A 20,235-nucleotide genomic window follows, 5' to 3' on the forward strand; every position below is an offset into this window, starting at 1 on the left:
AGTTTAATAAAAAAAAAACGTCCTCAACTACTGCTCCCGGATTCAGAACTTGACTACCGCACGGTTTGTACCATCTAGTCGACATTAAAGGTGCGTATACCACCGTCGCTGCAACTGTTAGCAGCGGGGTATACGGATAATGCCTGGCCGATAGAGTATTAACTGCCTCAGCAACCGTAAACAGCCACAATCGCTAAGAGTTCACTTGTTCAGCCAGACGGTGATTCTATCCCAGTTGTCCGTTGAATCCTCTCTCCGTAGCGCAGCAGGATACGAGCGGACATTCCTGGGCGCAAAACCTTATAATAAAATATTAAACCAATTCCCTTACGTGCAACGACTTGCCGTTGCCACACGTAAATGCTCAAGGATAGTGAAGACGAATTTATCATTCCCGCATTGAATGGTGGCGCCTTTCTGTTGCAAGCTCCTAGCTGGCCGAGCGACGTTCTGCGTCTCACCGACGGAATGCAATCCCTCGCAATATGGCATGCTCTACTTTGAAGCCGACTAAAATTAACGCTCGTTGTCCATAGTTTATCTTGCACTCGGTAATCACTGATTATTCAGCATCCCCTTATCGCCTCGTAATCACTCTGCAAGATTGACTTTGCACAAGTGTGTGAGTTTTTTTCCTCTCCTGTATCCTTATGACCTGTTCATTACAGTATCTTGTCCGCAGTCACTTTCACTACATCGGCTATACTTGGACTTTTTTCAGTACCTATAGATCTGATTTCGAGTTCTCAATATTTATTTTTCTTCGATCAATCGAAGAACCAGGAAATTTTCCGAGGTCAAGGGCTCCGCCAATACCATACAGGATACAGCCTAATTGTAAGAGGGTGTCATGTGTGTCAGCAGGTACGGATATCTAAGTGAGTGTCAATAGTTTGAGCACCTTGGAAGGGTCGAAAGGTGGCTTAGGACCGAAAGGTCAATAGCGAGGATCAGAGTGTCGGTTGCGGCCAGAGTCATAGAGAAAATTAACAACCAATAACGCGTAATGCATGTACTGTCTATTATACGTATTTGTCGTAAGTGTTAGTAGACAACAAATAAATACGTTCCCTGTCCGGAACTTACGGCCCCGTTTTGCCCCCGGGGCTCCGGAGACCTTGTCTTCGTAGAGCCGCGTGTAGGTGGATGTGGCTCGTGCTTATCAAAGCCAATAACCGAGCGACAAACAACGATACCGGTCCCACCCATGCACCTTGAATTCCTCGAGGAAGCGATCGATTCGACGTCTATTATACGGCGTCAGCTTAAGAAAAGCGATCACGACTGGTAGAGTTTTGCGGCCAATCACCGGCATACTTTTGCATTTATGTCAGCTAGATCGAATAATATCTTTATCGGGTTCTGCCTGGACGGAGGAAGATATCCCAATTTATTTGATTCCTCCTTTACAGGCACAGTGTTACACCATGATTGCTTGCAGTGTAATGTTGAGAATTGAACGATTGGTACTTGGTCGTTATATCGAAGTCTGACGGAGAAAAGCGGACCACCGCATGATTCACGAGCAAACTTGACAGCTGCAACTAGCACTCGGTGTGCAAATCAGGCGGGGTATGACAAAAAGTGTGAGTTACGAGTTCAAGTAGAGGGAAATTAATTAGTCGCGTTCAATTGAACTCGGGAAAGACCAACCCCAATCGACAGTGGCGTGTTCAGACCGGTGGAAGTTGCGCCAGAACCATAAGTAACACCAGTTCTCGTCTTAAGTCGGTTAACGACTGCAACTTGTAAAAATGATATTTTCGCAACGCCTCAGTGCTCAGCGCATTATGTTTTTGTCCAACAGCGTATAGACCGACCTCCGAATGAGCGTTGGTCTACCGTCAGTTATACATGCCTTGGCTCCACGAACCTGCGACAAGGAACCCGTTCGAGATTTAATCTCAACAACGCTCTGCGATACGTAGAGTCGAGGTATAACCAGACGCCTTTCGTACGTGCTTTTCTAATAAATAATTAGTCACGGGCCTATTACACGTAATGGTCCGCCGGCAAAAGTGATCGGTTACGCCGGAACGTATGTACATGTGTAAAGTATTGAAAAAACAAAACAATCCTTCACCGAGCCCAAAATCATTCTGTAATTAAGTAGGCAGGCGCCATCTGGTAATATTTAATTGACAAGAGCAATGGAATTCTTTCACTTCCTGACAACACGTACTGACTTTTTAGAAGGAATAGTATTTAACAGTGCCGATATTCGTATTCAAACGTCTAGAAAGAGGAACATGACTAATACTCAAATAATGAGCACTTTCTGCCGAGTTACTTAAGCATTGTCGAATTGAGTTTACCCTTTGCGAAACATTCGCAAGTACGGATTGACGTGCTCCAATCCCGTGAATGGCAACGGGGTGATTATCAATAGATTGGCTGTACAAACGAGTCTTGTTGCCTGAAATGTGAAGGCTGGTGTTTTTAGGATCAAGGATCAAGGACTGTATATAGATCACCGACAGCGATACCGCGATACGCCATTTTTTCACCGACCCCCGTGTACCGAGACAACACTTTTTCGGCCGTCCGTGAAACTTATCACGAGTCCTACATCCCGGGATGAGACGAGGAACACTTGAATTTACGCACAATTGATCATCGGGCAGATTCGATGGTAAAAAAGCGACGAGTTTTTTACACCGCAGCAGTTGATTTCTTCCTTTTTGTCTCAATAACTGCATTCTCGAAGAGGCGAGTGCCAATCCAGTTGACGGTGTTGTAGTTCAGCTTACGACATCACATTTCACATAGTTACGTTAAATCAGTGCATCGATCGACCCCATAGCATAGCCGTGGTTGAATTTTGGTAAACAAATTTTTTCATCTTTGCGTCAATGGAGAAACCAGCATTCCATACTTGGAATCCAATGAGTTGATATTGTAGGCTACCTTATTTTCGACACGGATATGCGATGCTAGCTGTAAATAGAGTAGCTCAGGCGCTTGGATCGTAGCGTGTTCTGCTAATTAGGCTAATTAGAGACGGATTGAATTTAGAAGAGACACTAATGTTATTTCCGGATTTCTTAGCGTCAGAATTATATTACGTGGGCGCAGCAATTTGTTGACTCAGTACAGAAATACCATAAACCTTATGATATTCAACATGCAGACACTGGGTTGCATTATAATGCAAATAGAAGCGGCAACCCAACGCTGTATCCTGAGAATTTAACCTATTTCTGAGTCACAAAGTAAAAGTATACTCTATATATGTATATCAGTCGTGTAGTCGCAGAAGCGAATAGTTACAGGTAAGCTGATCTGCTTACATCGCGACGGAAAGTGTATCGACGAAGTGTTGGTACATATTCACTGCGTACATGCATAATCAGTGTGTAGGTACACGCGAAGGTTTACGATCGTTTGTTCCCGGGCTCGATGTGCTCTCGCGATGCTCGGCCTGCACGGTAAAACGCGAGACCAAGAAGTTAATATGTGTACACATGCATGGCACAGGTACCCGTACGTGTGTAGGGAATTCGTGTCTCTTCTCGCGAGATTGTCAGCCGCGTGTAAGTAATAAGCGAGGTAAATATCGTAGCAGAGTTATTTCTTGTTGCCCCTCTGCAAACGTCGAACTATCCAATGCGACGAAAATGTCCTCGATAGTTGGATTTTGGAACAATAGTATGGATCGCGACTTATTTTTATAAACGAATCGGTCTATCCGCGGTTCGCGTAGCTGGACCGGGAAGCTGATCGATGACGGTTGCCGCTGGCATTGAGAGATTGAAACCGGAGCGTACGAATCTCTAAATTATCGACCCATTGATTTCTCGACTGTCATAGTTTTAAATTTCAACGCGCAGCTACCCATTCAAATCACTACCGGTGATCGTCCCGTTCGAATGAAATATAAAAAATAAAATAAATTAATACGAATCGAAGCACACGCTCGAACGAGCTCAAAATCTATCGGTGACTGAGGTTTTCGGATCTTCGAGGTGGCCTTTGAACGACGCGTCACATCCGATACTTGAACCACTCTCACCCGTTTCCTTGAGATTTTTCGCTCCTAGCATGATGATATATCTATGTAGGCAGGTACGTACGCGTACCAGCATCTAGATTTAATCAAAACGACGCTGACACAAAGTTACATATTTATTTATGTACGTTCGTAGGTATATGCTGGTTCTGTGAGACATTTGCAGCCCAACAAATATGCATGACTATATTTTCTCAACAAACACAGACCGGAAATGAACGTCTTTATGTGAGTATATAGCAAACATATTCGACGAGTGTACAAACGACGAAAAGAACCGCGATGCGTACCTTGAAGCGCGTACTGTGTTCAACCAACGATTGTATTGGGATTTCTTTAACAGCGCTGTCGATATTCGAAGCCAAGTTGTCTATTAGGTTTTTCTTCGCTGTAACCGCGCTACGAAAAGCAGGCGATATGGAATTTTAAAAAAGCCTTGCACCTCGTGAGACGTGCGAATAAATCGGCGTCGTTGACATATTTCGGTCTGTTGTGCATTAATGTCGCAGTCCGACCTCGAACGTGTCGATATATAGGAGTGACTTAGAATCTTCACTCCTTTCTAACTGACAGATGTTACGAGAGCTGAATACGAGGTTTCATTTCATCCTCGGTGTGTATTTGACGGTGAACATTCGATCAAATATCAATTCTGCAGAAGCTGCAATTAGCGTGAAGCTCTCGTTGTCGCGGCGCTTAACGCTCCGCCGACTTCTCCGACGACCGGACGAGCAGCAGCGTTGCACTTCCATATCGCAAGCTCGACGAAGCAGCTTCGTCGACGGATCGGTGCCTATCGAGCGGTACACGTACCTAGTCGAACGATCTGCAAATCAATTGAAATGAAAGGCATAGCGAGGAGGAGGCGTGAGGCAAGGCTCGTGAGAGAGAAAGAGAGAGAGAGAGAGAGAGAGAGACAGAGAAAGAGATAGAGACGACCCGCGTCGCGACGCCGCTTTTAAGAGGGAGACGGATTTCGTAATTTTCAGGTATAGGTAATGAAGTGGCTGACGAGGTACTCATCACCAGCGATTAATGACCGATCCGATTCTCGGTGTATCGAGGCTGATGTCACCGTCGTGTACTTGAGGACACCAACACTCGGTACGAGGCATATAGGGTGTAATTGGACGGTGGAAGTCTGCAGGAACTCCCGGAAGCTCGGCTGAAAGGGTGAGGAGACCGCGAGTGACTGGACCAACCGCGAACCGTAATCAACTAGCGATATTACGATCGGTCCCGATAGTATACCTGGTGGCGGGAATTGCTCTAGCCGTGACAGAAGGCCCCCGTCACCTTCCCGCACCGGTTACTCGCCCGCGAGCCAGAGAACGTCACAATCCTCTCCAAACGCTCTATGGAGTTCGCAGACTCCGCAGAACACGTCTTATCCCCGTACCGAGGCTGGCAGTCTCTCAGTTCATGTTCGCCCGCTGAACATCGCGCGTCGCTAAACATTTTCAGCCTAGTGATCACGTGGCCGACGAAGTGCCTGTACATGACAAGCGTTGGATCATCGAGTTGCGCGGTTGGTTTTAACTAGCTACGGTGCCAAAGCGTGCAGCGCACACATATCGAACGACGAAAGCAGAAGTCGAAAGCTGAGTTTGTTGAAAAGTGAAAGTTTTGCAAATTAACGAATTCAGTTCCTGCAGTGCGCTGGGTATAACGTATAACTCAACCTGCCTGCCTTCCTGCCTACCTGCCTGCCTACTTGTGTTCGGCGGCTAATGTGGGCCAGGCCGAATGACAAGTCTATCGGTGGAGAGCGGTATAACCCGTTGATCGGTCTGCCACACCACCGCCGTTCAGTCCATATATTCAAACGTTCGTAAAGATAGCCGGACGAAATTTCTCTATAAGCCACGTCGGAGGTAGGTAATTAATACATGCACATATTCATTTAAGAAAATAGCGACGAAACGTTCGAACCGGTAACTCTGCAGCCTCGTGGAATTTTTCCCAACACCGCACCTGTCGCCTGCCGATTGTATTTTTAGTATCGACTCATTATCGGCGTCTCAATTCTTTCCATCTCGTTCTGCGTCGTCGGCTCTGCCGCCGATGCATTTCATCGCTTTCTTTTTCTTCTCTTTCCAAATCTTTTTCAAAATACAAACCAGAGCCCCGAGCAACGCGATTCGGGCGTCCTTGTGACCGCCTTTACTCGCACTTTGCCGCACTTTCTACGCGGGCCCGCGCGTTCCCCCAACGAAAGTGAATGAGCGCGGCCAGCTGCGGGGCCCGTGTGAAGACGCGGTGCGACTCGCAACTTGGTAACGAGCACTTACGGTCTCTGTTCGTTATTGCCTTGTATTGCCATCGCGAGGACCCGTCTTGGCAGGACTCGACAGGACAACGGGACGGTATGACATTTTGGCATGAAAAAAACATCGGGCTTGTTCAAATCTACGGAAGTCTCGAAACGCCCCACTCGCGGCGTTCCAACGCTGCAAGTGAAAAAGAAAGTTTCCACTCGCGCTACTCGTATCATTCTGCTTCTTTCCCGGTCAGTCATCTTACGGTCCGATTAACTACCAAGTTCGAATGCCCGGTGCCCAGGCGACCTTACACATAACGTGCCTCTGTGAGATCAGCCAAGTTTGATATAGCTTGACCTTTCATTCGCTTTCAGGGTGACCATTTCGGAGTGCAACGACATCGAACGCCCGTAAAACTTCTGAAAGGACTGACAAAGAAAATCGGGAAAGAAGCACGCGGCTGATTCCTCAAGGACGGGCAACGACGACGTTGACAATATTACTATCCCGGGATAGGATTTTAATCTGTCATGACGTGTCGCCGATACGAGAGCACCCAAAAACGGTGCAGGCGATCCGATTGACAGGCGATCGATCAGCCGTCGGTTGTCAGCCATGAGAGCCAAGGGCGGGCGAAAGAGTTTGATCAAATTTCACGTGACAAACCGTCATCACCTCGCGGCAGCGGCGACAAAGTGAACTGTATCTTCATTGTGGACACCCAAGGTGTCGCGATGGTCTGAGACCTTCGCTTGTTGGTGAGAGTAGATCGAAGAAGAACGGAAGGCCCTACCGCCCCGCGGACAGCCCGCGCTTTCGGCTTATAAGTGATTAAGACCCAAGAAACAGTGACGCAATTGTACGCAAATTACGTAACAATAGTTTGAACAGTGTTCGCATATACACCTACATACATATATGGTAAATAAAAAGCGACCGACATTCGTTTCGAATACAAATAAATCCCATTAATAAGACACACACGTGGAATACAGAATAGACTTGTGCGAAAATCATCGTAATTGCACTTTGACTGAACGAAGGAGACGCGGATCTGTACCCGACATAAGACTTGAGAAAATCTCGTCGACTGCGTGGTTCGAGTCGCGTGCACATTACATACGTGAAATCTCTAGTCCGAAACGCTAACCATGGCCCTGGTCAACTTCACGCTTCCTTATCAGACGGCGACTCCGTCGCCGTTCCTGCTTCCTGGTGCTCCGGGACACTCGACGGTGAACAATTTACGCTACAACGCCGTTCCCCCGCCGCCGCCAGCCCCGAGCTACAACAACGAAGACCCTTATCACAACGAACCCTACGTTCCACCCGCCGAGTATCGTCACACCCCCAGTCTCACCACTCAGCAGCATCAGAGCACTTATGCTCGAGTCACTCATGAAACTCACTACGCAAATTACAACCAAGACTTCAGAAGGACGCAGACAAGGCAGTCCCAGCAGACGAGGCCTCCGCCGACCATCCCACCGACAAACAATGTTCTAACCCAGGCACCTCTGCAACAGCAGCCCCGCGGACTACATGAGGCTAAACAGTCCCAGGCACCCTCACCCGCTGACAACTATCCCGAAAGACCGAACGGGTAAGTGCGAATCAAAAACGTATGTTCCTGAAACCACCAGTCGGCGATTATAGATCAGATACCCCAACTCTAAATGCGGGAATATCATCTTTGGTTTCATTTGGCAGCCAGTATGATAGCTCTGCGCCTTTACAAGGATCGAACCATTTGTCGCTTGTGTCTTTAATTTCATATGTTGAATGACGCGAGTAGAAACTAAAGTAGCTACAGTTTTCACAATGTCGAGTTCAGGCTCATTTTTTTTTTTTTATTTTAATCACTGAATCGATCGGGGCGGAATCACCTTGTTGATGAATTCCCTAGAGTGAAGCGTTGGTATTTTCCCTGTTCTAACCATGTGCCGCAACCTTGAAACAGCCGAACAATAATGGACATTTTGACAAGTGTGTTACACGGGGATTGCGATGCATGGGTGGTCCGCGCACCGTGATGTAATTCAACTTTTGAGGGAGTTTACCTCTGTTGGCACAGCTCCGGAGAAATTTAACAGTTGATTATGTACATCCACTAGTCAGTTTATGCGGAGATGAATAATTCATGAAAAACAAATATTACACTGGTGGAAGGTACTGTAGAATCGTGCGTGATATTGCCGATGCGTTTATGAGGTCTCTACGTGGTTACGGGGATTACGGTGTACCTACACGGTATACTCAGGCTTGTAGTGTCTGGCACGTGTGTCGAGGAGACAATAAACCTACACGCCTAGATACATGCGACCAGGTTGTCCACTAGAGCCTACTTGAATCATCGGTTACATGTCTTTCTCTCCAGGTATACCAGAGTTAACAGTGAAGCGTACAGCGGTCCTGGCGCCAAGACATCCGTTCACGCTGTGCTCGATTACGATGATGACTTCGACGACTACTACGACGAGGAGGAGCAAGAAATGCCGAGTAACACCCACGTCACGCCGATCCAGGGACCAATATTTTTAAAAAACGGCTCAGTCCCCGTTGTGCCGCTCTACTCTTACCCGCAATTGAACAACGGAACCTTCGTTCAAATACCGGTACGTACCTGCCAAAGATGAACATGTTCCTGTACACCGTCACGCTTGTGTCATTCTAAGAAACGGACTCTTTGCATGACGTAAGAAAAATTTTTACTCACGTAATCTCAAGGCTCCGCGGCGATCTTACAAGAGACCTCTTTTTTTCTGTCACACCCGCGTTTATATTGTACGTTTTTCAAACAAAAGCACAGTACTCCGATGACCAGCAAACCGAGTATCCTTTTTAGAGACATACGTGGCCTCACGCCGATACAAGTTCTACCTGAAAAGCGTTTAAATACCGTGGTTCGTGAATGCTGCCAGAAAAAAAAGCGTCGTCGTTTTGGTAATGAATTACACATAGAAACGAAACTAGGCGCTCTGCAGGCTCGTAGATCGTGAGATCGCGTCGTAGCGAGTTTCGGTGTTCTCGCTGCATGATGGGCGGACGCGAAGCGAGCAATAAACCTGACACTTTCTAGCTTGCAATTCCACGCTTTTTATACAAACACCTGAATCCGGAGACTCCGCAGCATCTCCTCGCAGCAAATGACCCCGCTGATAGGAGGGGAAGCCCCGATCAGTGCTCGACGACGGTGGCATTGAGACGCTAACCCTTGGCCCCACCTTGTGTTACCTACGGTTGTAATAAATACGGTGACTTACTTTGGATGGGCCTTGCCGGCCACGGCTGGCACGGTGAGAGCCTGGGAAAGTAAAGTTCAACCGGCGCTTGCACGCGTACACGTGCACCATCGCAAAGAGAATTAATTTTAGCACCACCACTTCGGTATCTCGCAGGTTATGAAAGTCACACGCCGGTAACCAGTCCAAAGTGTTCTTTATTCTTGGCGGTACATAACGTAACCGTTATTGACGAATGATTTTGGCTCAACACTTCGGTAAACATCGGTATCGTCATTTTCGAAATTTTCTGAAGTGTGTTTCACAACAATTATATTACAATAGTTCCATGGTCCTTCAAAGTGGCGTGATCCTGTCAAAGTTGGAATTCAACTGATTGTGAGACTATCTTTATGAAAAGTTAGGAAATTAAACGTCTATTAGACTACAAGATTCCACTACTTCAAGGAATTGGTGGTAAACCATTACACGTGCGGATGAACTGGCAACTTTTTACCTAATGTTTCACCTTCCGTGCCACTGTCAACCACCGATCAATGGTCATGAGGACAAAGTAAAACTGTACTAGCTACCATCTCGACAGCAAATTTATCAGCGGTGCAGTTCAAACATTATCCTTTGTCCTCCGAGCCGGACACACTATACCGAATATATGTAAGATAGGTCGTGTGTGCACGCGTTTGCCGTGACAGATATATCGTATTCCTAATTTTAAGTGCGCGTTTAATGGGCGCTGCCTGCCTTCGAGATACGAAGAGCGCGAAGGTTGTTCCAGAAGTAATGAGTGGGTACTTCGAAATGAAACAGTAGCCAACGAGATTGGACGAGTGCGAAATCAGCTGGCTGAAATGAAGCTGTCGGGTACGGTAATAGGGCCAGCATAATCTAACTTAACCTAACGCGAAGTCTCTAAGAGAATGTTCCAAGCCAAGCCTGATCTTGATTGGCAAAACTGGCGACCTTCTCTTTTAACAAAAGAGATGTTTTCCTCGATGTCATGTCTGAATACGCACGAGGGAGGAATCTCCTTTCACTTGGTAGCATGGTCACGGACGTTCTTAAAATGTGAAAACACTGCAATTTGCTACATCGCCTTTAATGCACGAAGGAAGGGCGTCGATTCAGTTGGGGACATTACAGTGTGACTGTATACGTGAAATAAAACCTAAACAGCCCAACAGACGAAACCGGACGAAGCTGGTTGTAACGTTGTCATGCTCGAATGAATTGGCACAAAACACGATATATTCAACGAACGTCTCACCACGATAAAAAATCTTGATTCTTGACTAGCCGATTCAAGTGAACCACTGCAGTCGTTTGAATATCGGCCAAAAACGCAGGAACGTCTGTCCGTCTGATTTACAATTTATTTCACAATACTATCCGTTACAGATGGGGCGATACTCGGACTTCGCCCACTGACGCTGCCACAAAGTTCAGAAAATATTGTCAGATTGATTGAAACAAATGTCAAAATTTTCGCACTTTCTTTTCGTGCGTAAAAAAAATTTTGCGACTTTGCCCATTTTTTTGTTACATGCGATAACGTATTGAAAATTATTTTAAAAAATGCTGATTCACGGTTTAAACAGATCACTGTAAAACCCAACAGGATTTTCACACAAGGATATGAGGCCGTACAAGGTAACCGTAAAATCGTTGAAAGTTGAAAATTCGTGACGGTCTGATCACCTTGCGATTCTGGAAACGTGGCCTCATCTTCATGACTCATAATTCTAATTTGGTAAAATAATTGACAGATACAACTTTCTAGCGCTTGTTTATTAATCACGTTAACGATTCTGTAAGAGACAGCTCTTATAAATATATCATCATTTGCGGCGCATGGGATCACTCTGACCACTATAAGTATATTTTAATCCAATCAACAATCTGCGAAGTAGGCACTTTCTCAATATTCTGTAATGAATTTTCTTCAATCTAAAGTAAGAAAATCGAAGAATAATTGGTGACGAGTTCAGAAAGAATACAAATAGTAATAGGAGACATACGCATAGCACATACATATATATTATTTTCGATCAAAGTTCTTCACCGTTATGTATTTTCCACCTATACGAACATGTAAAGTATGAGAGTGAGGTTTGGCCTAAAATTACACACGACTTTAACATACGTCGTGAAAATAAGTTATCCAGGAAAATTTCCGGAACGCTCTCCGAGTTTAAGACAGACAGTTTGCAACAAAGATCTAGCTCATATCTGCACTTTCGCAGCAAGAATTGAATAGCCGGAGACTGCGTCGTCGTAAATCGAGCGAACAAGCTTATATAAAATCACGAAACGCGTCGTAAACGCAGCCGTATAATACAGTCGACCCTGTTAAAAGACATCCAACAATAGGAAGCGCGGAGAATGCAATACAGTTTAGTAGTATAAATCTCGCGTTTGTTTGCTCAGTCATATCTCTGGCGTACTGAATTTACCTGGGTATAACATGAAATTGATCATAAACGCCGGGCGGAAGATATTTAAGTGCCCATTTCGACAGCTTTGTAGTTATTTGCACCCACCCTGACCAGGATCTCGTAAGCAAATACCCGGACCTGGATCTAACAGCGATTAGACCCTCCAACGAAAGATCAGACCTTCGTTCTGGGGTCAGTCGGTTGTGCAAGCTCACCGGGTCAACCATATCAACCGGCATACGGTGCGTCGGATGAAGACAGATATAAATATTCCATTAACGGAGTGTTTCGCACGTACGTCTTTTATACCAGCAGTGCACAGCGATCAAACGTAATAATTTATCGCTGGTTGGCGAACTCCTTTCACCGCCTCGCTATAAACTCGCTCGTTGCCGAAAAAACACGACAAGACGAAGAAGAGGAAAAAATATCCTCAATTTGGCCACGCGAGAAAACTGTCGAGCGTACTTTGCAAAGGGTGAACATAATTACGTGCATGCCTATAGATTCGTACGCGTAACCGCATATTACGGTAGCGCGAATATCCCGCGGCTGTTAACGCGTAATTAGCAACCACCACTCGATTTCGTCGAGGCCTTGCTAACCGCATGATTGCACGGCTCTTCGAGTCCTTCATTTAGCTCAGCGTTTGCCCCCTGCGCGTTTGGCGTAAAAATTTAGGTCATCGTTCGTTAATACCGCGCGGCAGTGGAAAGCGCCGTTGTATACATATAACCATTAACGTACGCGCGTTTGCAGAATTTTTCAATTCAAAACACACGCGAGCGCGCAAATTATATCTCGACCAATCTACGTTGTGCACAATATTTTGCACGAATTTTCGCGTCACCCGAATAAATACGTACAGGTACGTCAAACCTTTCGCAAGTGTTGGGCGCCGTTTCTGCACTCGAGCAAAGAGGTTGGATTCAAAGATTGGAAATACTATGACGTCATTATTGCAACCCCCACCGGTTTAGTTGCGATTAACGATCCTCGCGTCTCGTCGTGCATGACTTTTCTTTTGTCTCTTCCAGCGCGTTCGTCATTAAGCAAGTATGCGCGTAGATTATACATTGGATAGCATGAATCGTGGCGCGGGACTCAGCAACACGGACCCAAAACGGTCTCACCACAGTCGGACCAACACTGTCTAGACATTTTCTAATGCCGATATTGGTGATTTGTCGAAGTGACGTGGAGTGAACGCAAATGGCATTCAAGGAAGACGAGAAAATGAAAGCCCGGGGGATATGCGCAAGAATACTCAACATGGCATGCCGGCTGTACGTAACTATTACATTTACGTGTACATCACTGGTTATAGTTGGACCCAGTGTCGAACAGCCGTGTACAATTGTGAATGAAGCCACGCCGATATCATCATAAGTCCCACATGAGTAACGTGCGTTTTTCAAGCACGGATATGAACTCATAGCTCAATATTCCAATTTATATAACGTAATAGTATTATTCTGAAGTCTGAACTGATTTAAAAAATTCATTCACTAATAAAAAGCTAAACTATCCCCGGGTAACATGGACTGTAATTCATTTTGATGGAAATAAGTTTTTAGTGTGAATTCTCAATATTTGTAAATTAAGTCGGAAGGAAAAGTACTGCTTAACTGCTGTATCGGCGTGCGCTAATCAAACAAAATATAGGTGAAAACAATGTACATTTATCTTAGATTTGTCTATCCGTGAGAAGCCGAGACAGGACAGCTAGTATTCAGATATACTCTGATCACTGATGTATGTTTTATAGAAAATTTGTTTTAAAAAATGTTTTATCCAACTGCAGAGAAAGTCAGGGTTCCAAGGCTGATTATTTATGCGAAATTTTATTCGCATTCTATCATTAAAGAATAACAAAGCTCTTTTTTCTCATTACCTTTGAGTACAAAACCTTTGTATGGAACGGTAAGGTATGAGAAATATAAAAATCTTATTACGTATAGCGTTAATTAGAATAAATTTTGCAAGTTGAAGAAAATTGCCTCAACAAAAAGTGCAACAATATATGTGTATAATAGTGAAACGGAACGATTTAACAAACGACACGATAAACCAGCTTTGCATTACACTAATTTAATTGAATCTGATCATGCGATTCGTAGCCATTGAGGTGAGATGACAGTAGGCAGGCATTCGCGAATAGAGGCGCGTGACTCGTTAGCGTGACAAGCCCGTCGATAAAAAATCACTCAAGATAAATACTTATTCAATTTATCTGATAAATCTCAGGCACTTTAAAGTTTGATAGCATGTAATGGATGGGAAAAGGACGCGAGCCGGTTTGAGTAGTTTGTACGAATACCGCGTCAAGTTATCAGCCATACAGTAACGTAAGAATTTGCAATACTATCCCCAAAATTCACGCGCGCTGACCGATTCCGCGCTCGATCGAGTAAGGTTGATAAACTCTAAACTTGTCTTATTCGCAAAGTGAACACGAATCGGAACTACCGCGATCCGTTTGAAAATTACACAGAGCTCAAATTGAACTGATCCATCGCGTGAGCACGAGGCACACCGAAACTTGATCCGGAGTGAAAATACAATCATGTATTTCCGTGTAGAGACACTCCGCGCATGTTATAATATGCAAAGACACGCTCTGCACCGACGCCTCGAAAGGCCGTCCTTCGGACTATTCAAATATCGCAATAATGTCCCCGGAAGTTGTTGCGCAGAACCAGATCTGGATATCTCAGGACGCCCGCGCGCGCTGCCAACTCGGCATTGATCTCTCTCGTTGCGATAACTTCGGTAATAATGATAAGAGGACTTCAAATGACAGATCACGGTATTCCACGCTCTGGTCGTATGGCAAGATTAATACCTCGGACCGCTGAAGCTCTCGGAATCGGCAAAAAAAAACTATGTGCATCTATGCAAAGCGACAGAATTAGATAGTGATTAGATACGCGGACATCTGCTTGAACGGCAGATGATTTAGACAATCTTGCTAATGCGCCCAGGTTAGGCCATTTAGATGCTGCGGCACGGCTGATCGTCGTGCGGGGGAGTGAGATCGATCCTCTCCGGCTCTGGAGGTGATTTATTTGCAAGTATATCGGTTCCGTCTTTACCTTCGTAAGCCGCGTTCGTCAATTTATGCGCACTATTAGTCTCCTACGAAATATTCAAATTACTTCAGAAAGTGTCTTCTGGGGTAATTAGAGAAGTTTTTTTAAATGCACGCTGTACCTACTGCTGTACGTTCGTTATCCGAAGATCCGTCGGAGTAACTTTCGAAAGAATGAATCGATTTTGGTGAAATTGGGCAGACTGCGGGTAGCTTGCAGATGATTTATGAAACTAAAGGCATTTCATCATTTTATCAAAACCATTTGAGTGGCGTTGCTTGTAGGAAAAAAAAATTGACGATTTTAAATAAGCATCACCTACCAATACCTTGTCGACCGATTATAGTGGAATTTGTTGATTATCATATTTCTCCCATAAGTTTTCTACCGCAGTCGCTTAATTTCTTGCTTATTCCTGGATATTCATCTTCGTTTAGCAGCTGCAGGCCATGTCCAAAGTCACATGCGTTATATACATATTTTTGAACTTGGGTATTTCCCTTCATTTGCGAAATCCATGAAGGAAATGCACCGCGAATATATCACAGTCCGAATTTAATAATCGCCAAGAACTCTCGTAATTACGTGCTCGCGGCTGCGTAGCATCTGTTGATGTACGCGTAGATCGGAAACGCGATTTTCAACCGGCCATTACAGGTACCGAACACCCACGTGGATACAACTCGTAGGCGTACACACGGTAGAGCAATCCGCAGTCGAGTCTCCGTCACATCAGCAAGAACGCGCAACTCCTGATGATTCATTCTGTTGCACGCTTGGGAAACCACGCTCAGGATATCGCGCTCATTGACAGCCGTTTGCAGCCTGGGGGATTGAATTGGGTCGGGTCTGACCGTCGATAATTGGTAGAACCGAAAATAGTTGGCAGGAAATATTAAATTACAGAAGCCGGAGATTCCGATAGCAAGAAATTCGAGTAGGGATCACGGTTGACGGGTGAAATTTGTAAATGATTTCGTAAATCTTTGGTATAATGGTTGCGGTGAATGATGCTTATACATTCCGGTGGTTTCTACTCGACGACCCTAATGAGACCAAAATACCGCTGCAGCCTAATAGGTAGAAATGACCGGCAGGAGAATGCGCACAGCAAAACGGCAGTCAGCCTTCGGACACCATTGTCGTCGTTAATGTCGTATGCAAGTCGTCGCTCGTATTCGATACTCAATTATAATAGATGACTAAGGTATACACGTCAATCAATCGTGAAGATCGGCAGGAAGCGCACATCAACGGGTTCATCGACGATTCATTCATTTAGTCTGTTCAGTGGCGCGTGACCGATACTCGAGACTCTCTTGGTGGATGTGGGGCTGGTTGAGGGAAGTTAATCGAAGTAAACGATACACGTATGGATTAACGATCGGTTGAATAGCAAACGATGGATTTGAAGGTGACAAATTTATGGAAATAAGATACCGGCTGAAGTGGTCAACTTGGAAGTGAAGTGATAAACAGTTACTTGAGTTAAAATTCATTTATTATAGAGTTTCCAATATAATTCAGTAGGAAAAACAATTTGTACGCCGATCATCCGACTCGATGACCATGCGACACCCGTGCTCCACGTATATAAACACATCAGCTGTGATGATGGTGATGAGCGTTTTCTAGAGCTATTTTTACACTTTTCGCCCGGAGGAAAACACCGAATGCACCGTTGTAATGAACGTGAATCTATTTCAGGTAACTGTGCATTGAGTCCTTAAGATACAGTGCAGCTCTTTCGTACACTCTGGCTGAATAAATCTCTAGGTATGAATAAAGTTTGAATAATCAAGAGTTATGGTTGGTCTCGAAACCGCAAGAGCGTAGAATTATTCCCAAATATAGCGCAAAGATCGATATCTGTTAGTATGGGCTGTGAGGGGTCTTACCAATTTAGGTAGGTACGGGTCAATAGACTCGAGAGCGAAGCTGCAAAGGCGGTGTAAACTGTCAATCCTTTCGTTCCTTTTGCCTGTCCTAGCTGACGCTACATAAGAGCGTAAGACAAATATTTATTATCTAAGAAGCTTATATTTGTGTGTTAGTAACGTTTGCTCATCAACAATTTATGCTAAAAACTCAACCGATGGAATAACGTCGCGGTTCATATGTTGTGGCGCGTATCGAGTGAATCCAAATGAACGCTAAACGTTCGGCCGGGTGAAACTTATTCCACCTACTCGATCTTACATTGTAAGAATCAGGTAAATGTCAGAGGAAACAAATTTTATTATCAACATCGCTGAAACACGGAAGTTTACAAGTTTCACGTATGCATGTACGTGTCGCCGGTTCGTCAATCCGTCCACCAAATGCAAATATTCCTACACTGAAAGAAAAAAGGCATTTAATCAACTAAATGTGTGATCGCGGGTGGCGAAGTAAATATGTATTTTTCTCAATTCAAGATCTATCGGTCTAACAAGATATTCAGTTGGTTGAACTAAATTTTGTTACAGCAACAAAAGTATTTTGTTGAATTAAGTAAGTATATTGTGTTCACCGCATTTACTTGAATCAAACGAATACCACTTGACTCAAACAAGCCTTTCACTCCGTGTAAAACAATTCGTTTCCACTTCGATTATAAGTATTATACCTACTGGAATGATGTTTGAAATTCCATACGAATGATTTGGATTCCATCCGAATGCGTGACTCCTATAAATTTTATGTTTACACAAGAGCTACTGAACAAGTTTGTTCGTCAGAATGCGGATTATATTCGCAATTGAACACTTATTTAACTGTCCCAGATACTGTGGACTGCGCTGTCCGTGGCCTTGGGGGTCGAACTGCGGGGTGATTTGGTTCGAGGGTCACCATGCATCAAGAGATACCATCAACTTTTCTGTCCAACTGCCGGTAACACCTATCCCATGTAAGTATTTCGTTAAAAACACCTGCACACGACGTTCAAATTTTGCGAAACCCGTCGTCCGATCGCACTGTGCACTTCTAGAAATGGGTTTGCTTCGTCTACTGCAGTTTAACCGCGGATCATTAATTATTTCGCGTTCCTTTATTTTTCGGGCTTCGCCTCGTCGCTGCGAGTAAATCACTCGATCGTTTTTCAGAACCGTGACACCGTTACACGCAACACGGCGCGTTCAATTTGGAGGAAAAGAAATTAATCTTATATCCATATCTAGAAATCTATGAAGACAGAATAGTATCTTTTACTATTCCGACGTAACTACTACTGGAATGAAAAACGTTGGAATAATTTTGTGATCTGGGGATTCGATTCAATGCGCATAAAGAGTGATCGCAATCGCGGATGACGGTGTTTTATTAATGCCTGTATAGAATCTGACAAGTACATCTTGCAACGATTTATTCTTTACATTTTCTTTTAAAACGGGAATACTAATCGGTTGTCCGATCGCGTGTCGATACAACTTGTACCGCAGCAACGCGGCGGTAAATGCAAATCTGCAATTGATCTATAGCATATGGTGTCAGCATAATCCTTGACAGATAACGCGAAGTTGACGTAGCGGCTGATTCTTGCGTCGTATACATGTGTTCTTCGGTTGAAATCCATTCGTTATACTGGATTTATTTTTCTACGTCAACCTACAGACTAGAAACCAATGTGTTACAGCGACCGGATAGAACGTTTCATCGACGAGAACAAGGCGTTGATGAAACGGATGTACGGGGATTTCGAGATGAGCACAGAATACGGTCCGCCGACCAGAGAACCGGCTGGGCATCGCCGGAAAAGGGCCTCCTCGAAACACGGCATACCGGATGGCGGGCCCAAACCCGAAGACGACGACGGGGGTAATTCCGACGGGGAGTCCTACTTCGCCAAGATGAGAAACACGCGTCAATCCTTCGGCAACAATCAGAACAACGAAAGCGGAAGGTGTGTGAAGAATTGCTGACACGGAGTTGCGATATCCGTTGGAATTCGGAACAATCGTTGAATGCTTGTTTCATTTTACTTCCCAGGGTTGACGCTTGCGAATCAAAGATAGAGATAGTGACGCCATATTGGGCCAGCAACAGCGCTGGTAAAATTCGGGCGATCGTCAACACCCAGCATTTCGAGCAAGCCATTCACCAAGAAGTCTGTTCGTGAGTATAGTCAGATAGATCGTCATGCGGTAAGACGAACCAGGAAAAAGAACAAGGTTTTTGGTGACTTTCGGGAGAAAACATTTCTCCGCAATATTGTCAACTTCGCAGAATTGTTTTCAACCGGAAATATAGACGGTATTATCGAAGAGATTTTTTTCTCGTACTTTGGACAGGATAACAAGGACGAAGAGATGCAGCGGCGACTGTGGATGCGAACAAAAGTACAAGTGGCATCGTCTTCTCGCTTACGATCCAGACAACGACTGCAAGGGTATATTCATGGACTGGTTCCTCTTTCCATCGTGCTGCGTTTGCAGGTGCGATCCTCTTCCTAAATTCCCATCGACAAACTCTCGGAATTAATACGATTCTTACGCGTACGAAGGACGTCGTTTAGTCGATTCCATCGTAGCTCCTGACTTATTCACTGGCGATGTTCGCAGGTTTTCAATCGCAGTTCAATGAGAACTTGCGACCAACGACGTAAGTTGTAAACTAGATATAAGTAAAATAAATTCGATCGTATTCCTAGTAGAATAAAATCCAAGACTGGCAAGTGACCCGTTCCAGATTGTCTTGGAAGTTATTTATCATTTATTAGTCGCTCGAAATAGTTCCATATTTATGTTTTATCTGAAAATCTTTATTTAGAGCGAAAATTTATAGTAGTATGTAAATTATGGAACAGCCTAGATAGCCAAATGAAATTTCACGCTGCGTTGTACATGTATAAAATATCATTAGCGTTATAAGATTTTATACATAAGCCAGTCTTCTTTTTTTTCTTTTTCTTTTTTTTTCTCGAATATGTGCCTAGTATATCTCTGACTTTTGATAACACCATTTTATTGTAAGGTTATTTTAGCTAATACTTGGATAATATATCGATAATTATAGTAGCGGTGTACTTCTACGCGTAGATATCATTCTACGATTTCAACACATCATTCAACACCTGCAACAAAATCTCACCTTCAATAATTGTTAACAATTATTATACCAATACAGAATCGAATAAACTATTAAGACTACGATAACTCGCAAGCCTTTGATGCAAGCTGTAACGCGTATTGACAATTAGAAATTATTGGAAAACTTTCG

At 44.4% G+C, this 20,235-nt stretch overlaps 2 protein-coding genes across 3 annotated transcripts in view; both read left to right on the forward strand.

Annotated features, from left to right (window-relative positions):
* The window catches only part of LOC107223645 (ring canal kelch homolog), a 65,966-nt gene extending 63,941 nt beyond the window's left edge, over positions 1–2,025 (forward strand). Inside the window, exon 9 of the transcript XR_006902484.1 lies at positions 2,020–2,025. The gene's annotated coding sequence lies outside the window, so the exon portion shown is untranslated. The remainder of the gene's footprint in view (positions 1–2,019) is intronic.
* A 3,332-nt stretch (positions 2,026–5,357) lies between these two features.
* On the forward strand, positions 5,358–20,171 carry LOC107223679 (protein spaetzle 3). 2 transcript variants are annotated; one of them, XM_046729733.1, is made up of 7 exons: positions 5,358–5,887; positions 6,645–7,873; positions 8,648–8,885; positions 17,802–17,926; positions 18,653–18,919; positions 19,006–19,131; positions 19,308–20,171. In XM_046729733.1, the coding sequence occupies exons 2-7, from the start codon at positions 7,422–7,424 to the stop codon at positions 19,495–19,497; spliced, it is 1,398 nt and encodes a 465-aa protein (XP_046585689.1). In that variant the 5' UTR covers positions 5,358–5,887; positions 6,645–7,421; the 3' UTR covers positions 19,498–20,171. The 2 variants fall into 2 exon arrangements, with proteins under 2 accessions (XP_046585689.1, XP_015518931.2); XM_015663445.2 differs by having other exon boundaries at positions 5,358–5,883.
* Positions 20,172–20,235: the final 64 nt, after the last annotated feature.

The sequence above is a fragment of the Neodiprion lecontei genome, chromosome 1 (genome assembly GCF_021901455.1).
Source record: "Neodiprion lecontei isolate iyNeoLeco1 chromosome 1, iyNeoLeco1.1, whole genome shotgun sequence".
NCBI lineage: Eukaryota > Metazoa > Arthropoda > Insecta > Hymenoptera > Diprionidae > Neodiprion > Neodiprion lecontei.

Coding starts and splice junctions, on each gene's coding strand:
- LOC107223679 (XM_046729733.1), top strand. CDS start 7,422: ATGGCCCTGGTCAACTTCACGCTTCCTTATCAGACGGCGACTCCGTCG. Junction 7,874..8,647: donor TATCCCGAAAGACCGAACGG/GTAAGTGCGAAT, acceptor CTTTCTCTCCAG/GTATACCAGAGTTAACAGTG. Junction 17,927..18,652: donor GCCGGTAACACCTATCCCAT/GTAAGTATTTCG, acceptor AATGTGTTACAG/CGACCGGATAGAACGTTTCA.